The following is a 6,746-nucleotide window of genomic DNA, read 5'->3' as shown; positions in this document are numbered from 1 at the left end:
CTCAAAATCTTCTTTATGTTCTTGTTGGCGGCTTCCACAGCTCCGTTCATTTGGGGACGATAGGCGGTGGAATTTCGGTGAGTAATCTTGAATTGTTCACATATTTCTCTCATCAAGTGACTATTAAGATTCGCTCTATTATCAGTAATGATGGATTTTGGTACTCCAAACCTACATATCAGGTTGTTGCGAACAAAATCAGCTACAACTTTCTTGGTTACCGACTTGTACGAAGCTGCTTCCACCCACTTGGTGAAGTAGTCAATGGCAACCAAAATGAATCTGTGTCCGTTAGAGGCGGCTGGCTCTATTGGACCAATGACATCCATGCCCCAAGCTACAAATGGCCAAGGTGAACTCATAGCATTGAGTTCATGAGGCGACACTCGAATTAAATCACCATGCACCTGACATTTATGACATTTCTACACAAACTTGCAACAATCATGCTCCATAGTCATCCAAAAATAACCGGCTCGGAGGATCTTTCTTGCCAAAGTAAGTCCATTCATGTGAGTACCACAAACTCCTGCGTGTATTTGTTCCAGAAGCTTTACAGCTTCACTAGCATCAACACATCTGAGAAGACCTAAATCTGGAGTCCTCCAATAAAGGATTTCTCCACTTGCAAAGAAATTGAGGGCCATACGGCGGATTGATTTCTTCTGGTTGAACGTTGCATTCTCAGGATAAATCCCGTCCTCTAAATACTTCTTGATGTGAAAATACCAAGGCAAACCATCTGGTTCCGCTTCAACATGTGAACAATGGACAGATTGCTCTTTTACCTCTATATCCACTGGATCAATATAACTTGTATCTGGATGCTTAATCATTGACGCGATGGTGGCAAGAGCATCGGCAACTCATTCTGTGTTCTGGGAGTATGTCTGAACTCAATCTTGCGAAATCTCTTGCACAACTTCTGTATATACCGCACATACGGTGTGATCTTTGCATTTTTCACGGCCCATTCCCCTAGAACCTGATGAATCAGCAAATCTGAATCTCCAATAACCAACAACTCGTGAACATTCATATTAATTGCCATCTTCAGACCGAGGATGCAAGCTTCATACTCAGCCATGTTGTTCGTGCATTAAAATTGGAGTTTAGTCGCCATAGAATAGTGCTGACCGGTTTCTGACACTAAGACCGCTCCGATTCCTTTCCCTTGATGATTTGCCGCTCCATCAAAGAATACTCTCCATTCGTGGTACGCTTCAGAAATATCTTCACCCACGAACGCCACTTCTTCCTCGGGAAAATAAGTCTTGAGCGGTTCATACTCTTCATCAACTGGATTCTCCGCAAGATGATTAGCCAAGGCTTGTGCTTTTATCGCCTTCTGGGTCACATACACAATGACAAATTCGCTCAAGAGCATTTGCCATTTAGCCAACTTCCCGGTCGGCATTGTTTTCTGCAAAATATACTTCAACGGGTCCATCCTGGAAATAAGGTATGTGGTATAAGAAGACAAATAATGTCTCAACTTTTGAGCGATCCAAGTAATGGAGTGAACTTTTTGCTCAAGTAATAAATGGCTCGCTCCTTCTTTCCAGTCTCATCATGTTGACCAAGTACGCATCCCAATGCATTATCTGAGACTGACAAATATAGCAATAACGGAATCCCTTATCGCGGAGGAACTAACACCGGCGGATTGGACAAATAGTTCTTGATGGCGACAGAAGCAGTTTGACATTCTTCGGTCCACTTGGTCGGGGCATCTTTTTTCAATAACTTAAAGATGGGCTCGCACACCACGATGGATTGAGCTATGAACCGACTGATGTAGTTCAACCTTCCCAAAAAACTCATCACCTCTTTCTTGGTTTTTGGAGGAGGTAATTCTTGGATCGCCTTAAATTTGGAAGGGTGAAGCTCAATGCCCCTCCTACTAACTATAAATCCCAACAACTTGCCAGCTGGCACTCCAAAAGCACATTTGGCGGGATTTAACTTCAAATTATATCGGCGTAGAAGATCAAAGAATTTCCTCAAGTGAGTCAAGTGATCATCTAATACACCTCGATCTCCTTGTGAATCATATCGTGAAAAATGGTCGTCATAGCCCTCATGTAAGTAGCTCCAGCATTTTTGAGACCAAATGGAATCACCCGATAATGATATACACCCCAAGGCGTGATGAAAACTGTCTTTTCTGCATTTTCTACGTCCATCAGGATCTGGTGGTAACCCGCATAACAATCCACAAATGACTGCATCTCATGCTTAGCACAGTTATCAACGAGGATGTGAATGTTTGGCAATGGAAAATTATCTTTTGGGCTAGCTTTGTTGAGATCTCTGTAGTCAATACAAATTCTGATTTTTCCGTCTTTCTTGGCAACTGGAACAACATTAGCTAACCAAGTCAGATACTGCGTCACTTCCACTACTTGGGACTCGATCTGCTTTGTAATCTCTTCTTTGATCTTCAAACTCAACTCAGGCTTAAACTTTTGAGTCTTTTGTTTTACTGGATTGAAATCTCGGTTAATCGGCAACTTGTGGGACACCATATTCGTACTCAATCCTGGCATATCTATATAAGACCAGGCAAACACATCAGTATACTCTCTGAGCAAACCGACCAGGTCTCTTCTGTGAGCTTCAGTCAGATGGACACTGATTCTTACTTTTTTAACACATTCCTCATCTCCGAGATTCACAGTCTCGGTTTCTCTAAATTAGTCTTGTGTTGATTCTCGAATTGTCGAAATTCATCAGCAACATGTTCGGGTATCTCATTTTCTTCTTCGTATTCCTTACACTCGTCATCATTTGCTTCATTTCGTTCACTCGGTTCATGACATTGGCAGATTTTAAATTAATATTACTGAAATCATAAACGAACAAAGTTAGGAAAGTAAATATAAATGGATAAATAAATAAATTTTCGATAAAAAAGGCTTTCATTTAAATAAAAAAAACAAGCACAAACTTTGGTCTGACTAAGGGTCATTTCGCCTTTTTTAAACATTACAAGGGAATTTAAAAACTTCAAACAAGTAAAACTGGATAAAGGGTGGGTCTCTGGCCTCTTCCGAACTACCACCGATTTTAAAAATAAACAAAACACATGTCCTTTCTACTCAGATGAGTGGGAAATCACGAGTGGTGTGGAAGTCCAATTTTGCAATTGCTCCTCAGGTTCTGCGTCCTAGATGCCCGATTTTCCAACCTCTTCTTCAATAACCACATCGATTTCCTCAAAAAGGCCCCAGATTCCTTCCCCCAAACAGTTGTCGATGGCATACTCGCGCACTGGGAACGACTGGTACAGATGAGGAATTGGTCTGGCCAATGCTTGATCAACATTTTCGCTCTTCACCCTTGCTCCATCAGCCTCTGTGGGGACATACCCCAAACCAAACTTTGCTCCTTTAGCGGGGATCTGAATAGGATTGACAATTCCTTGACAAAGTTTTCCTAACCCGAAACCCGATTCGAAACCGTTCTGGAGCATGACAGTAGCAACCATCTTGTATACGGCAGGCATAGGGGGGTATGGAGCCAAGTCATTACCGGTAGCATTTACTACCTCCACCGTGTAGAAATCACAACCTCGAGAGATATCATCAACGATCGGTGCATACCCATTGGAATGGCTCCCTTCACTATAAATGACCAATTCCTGGTCCTTCCAAACAAATTTTAACAATTGGTGAAGGGTAGACGGCACAACCCCGACTATATGGATAAACGGTCTTCCAAGAAGCAGGTTGTAACTAGTGTTGGTATCCATCACCTGGAACTCCACATTAAACTCTGCACAACCCACCTGAATATCCAAGTTTATCGCACCCAATGTGTCTCTTTGCACTCGATTAAAGGCCATCACCTTGACTTGATTCTGGTGGAGCTTTCCCAAATCGGATTTCAGCTGCCTCAGAGTCGAAAGCGGGCAGATGTTGAGACCGGACCCATCGTCGACCAATACACGATTTATCATTTTATCTCGACATTTGATGGTGACATGCAGAGCCTTGTTGTGCACCTTTCCTTTAAATGGCAACTCTTCGTCACAAAAGCTGATTCAATGTCCCCGAATGACCTGGTTTATCATAGCTGCTAGGTTGTCGCTGTTAGTACCCACAGGCACATAAGTGTCATCCAAAGCTCTCATCAAAGCCTGTCTATGCAACTGTGAACTTATCAATAAAGCCCACACAGAAATCTGGGCTGGTGTCTTCTCCAAATGCTTCACAATTGAATAATCTTTTGGCTGCATCTTCCTCCAAAACTCTTCGGCTTCGACCTCACTGATTGGCCTTTTTGCTTGGTCCTTCTTTTGCCCTCCTTGAGCTAACTCTTTCGGTGTGTAGCACCTGCTGGATCTGGTCATACCCTGGGTAACAGCTGTTTCAATCACAAACTTTGGTCGGACAAGAGTTTCTCGTGGCACCAAGGCAACAACCTTTCCGGGTGTCAAAATCACAAACTTTTTCTTCTCTCTAATGCTCAACAAGGCTACAGCCCTTTCTAGTTCATCAGGAACAACCGGAACTATTGCCTTTGTCACGCACCAATCGCCATCTGTCTCTATCATATTGAGAGACCACGTTCTGATCGATCAGGTCTTAGATTTTATGTTTCTGGTTGATATAGTCCTCGGTATCATGTCCAACATTGTTGGAGTGATACGCGCACCTCTGGTTGGGTCTGTAAAACTTTGAGCTAGTATCAACCGGCTTGGGTCTCACTGGATGAATATATCCTGCCGCGGTTAATCGCTCGAACAACTTTGTTCGGCTTTCAACAAGCGGAGTGAAAATTCTAGCAGACTTTTTCTCAAATCTAGGATGGGGGGATCGTAATTTCCTTGTTGCGGAGGAGGCATCTGGCGATAATTTAGAGCGTTTGGACGGGGGGCTTGATATCTGGGATATGAGTTGGTTTGGTAATTTGGTTATGGAGCTTGGTAGTTCGGGGGGGTATTTTGGTAAAGTGGAGCTGGGGTTTGGTACATTGGGGGAGGCGTTTGGTAATTTGTCTGAATGTTGGCACAGTTTGGGGCGGCATTTCGGTAGTGATGAGATGGGGTTTGGTAAACTGGAGGGGGAGTTCGGTAAATAGTAGGGGGAGTTTGGTAAATGGGAGTAGGGGTATTTTGATAACTGGGGGGAAGATTATTTTGGTAATCAGCATGTGTATAACAAGCCGGGTACGAACTCTGTGAAGGTCGAGAACGACCTTGGTATGATGAGATTTTCCTTGGGGTCTTCTTCCCCTCATAGGAGATAGATGACACATCCTCTCTTTTCTTCTTCAACAAACCCGAAGATCCGGGTGAGGCAGCAACACGGGCAATCTTCCCGGTTCTCAATCCATCTTCGATAGACTCACCTACCTTGACTATCTCAGCAAATTTTGCTCCAACGAGCAACATGATTCTGTCATAATATTCGGGCTCTTGCACCCGCACAAACACTTCGATGATTTTCTTTTCCGACATAGGAGGTCTAACTCTAGCTGCCTCCTTCTGCCATCTATATGCAAATTCTCTATAACTTTCGGCTGGCTTCTGCTTCACCTTCTCCAAGGAGTAACGGTCAGGAACGATCTCCACATTATAGGCGAATCGTTCGATGAAGTCCTTAGCCAGAGCATTCCAACAAGACCACTGTCTCGTTTCATGAGACGTAAACCACTCTAGAGCGTCTCCACTCAAACTTCGGCTAAAAAGCTGCATTAACAAAGTTTCGTCTCTCCCAACTCCCACAAGTTGGTCACAATAGGCCCTCAGGTGTGCTAAGGAGTTCCCTGTTCCTCCGAAGATGTCAAATTTTGGCACCTTGAACCCTTCAGGGAGGTCCAATTCGGATGAATGCACAGGTATTCGTAACTCAACATGGCGACCTCAGGAATGCAGTTCAACTCCTTCATGGCTTTTCTGATTTCCTCCTTTATATCTATCTTGGCGGTCTCTTTCTTTGACCTCCACTCTCTCTCCTTCTCCTCATAGTGGTCGAGCTCCGAACCATGGACGTCATGCTCATTGGAGATCGGTATTTGGAAAGTGGCTTTTTGTGGTAGTGGTGGAGCAATAGAGGGACTCTGGCCATTTAAAGGGGCGTGATAGTTTTGGAGAAAAGTCTAGGGGCTAGTATATTGGTTTTGGTGATGGAGGGAAATGTGTGGGTTATTAGCGTTTTGGCTGTGAGGGGGTAGGCCAATTTGGTGGTTTGCAATGGGGGGAGGAAATGGTGCTTGGAGGTTGGTATTTTGAGGAGGGGGTGGTGTTTGATAAGAGGCTGAGACATAATGGAGGTTTTGGGTGGTAAGGTCAATGATGGAGGGATTACGAGTAGGGCTTAAAGGTGGGTTCTGAGCTTGTTCCACGTTAGGAGGGGGAATTTGAGCTAGAGGTCTTCCGTCTGGTTAAGCGTTTACAGCAAAAATCGGAGAAGGCAAATCGTTTTTTCTCTGCATCTCGACCCTCATCTCAGCAATTTATTGCATCAACTGCAGGATCAGTTCATTCTGATCAGCAAGGGCGGGTTGAGCCCTCACGACATCAGTAAGGCTGATTTCTTCGTTGTTATCGCCCATTGCTGCTTCTCCCTTTTGTGAACTTTGATTGGCGAAGGAATCTGTAGGACCTTTAGATCTAGTGAAATAAGGATGATCAGCCAGCTTATCAGCACAGACCGGTTCTAACCACTTATTGAGAAAAACAACTCAAAGGCAACTCTGTTAGTTTTGATTCAGCGCAAATAATGCAAAATATCACATAG

At 43.9% G+C, this 6,746-nt stretch overlaps 1 protein-coding gene across 1 annotated transcript in view; it reads right to left on the bottom strand.

Annotated features, from left to right (window-relative positions):
- The window catches only part of LOC125861593 (GDSL esterase/lipase At1g28590-like), a 1,685-nt gene extending 598 nt beyond the window's left edge, over positions 1–1,087 (bottom strand). Inside the window, exon 1 of the mRNA XM_049541454.1 lies at positions 936–1,087. Coding sequence (XP_049397411.1) covers positions 936–1,087 — 152 coding nt within the window. The remainder of the gene's footprint in view (positions 1–935) is intronic.
- Between the last annotated feature and the right edge of the window lie 5,659 nt (positions 1,088–6,746).

The sequence above is a fragment of the Solanum stenotomum genome, chromosome 4, assembly GCF_019186545.1.
Source record: "Solanum stenotomum isolate F172 chromosome 4, ASM1918654v1, whole genome shotgun sequence".
Classification (NCBI taxonomy): Eukaryota; Viridiplantae; Streptophyta; class Magnoliopsida; order Solanales; family Solanaceae; genus Solanum; species Solanum stenotomum.
The sequence above is the reverse complement of the archived record's forward strand: the minus strand, read 5'-3'. Positions and strand labels throughout refer to the sequence as shown.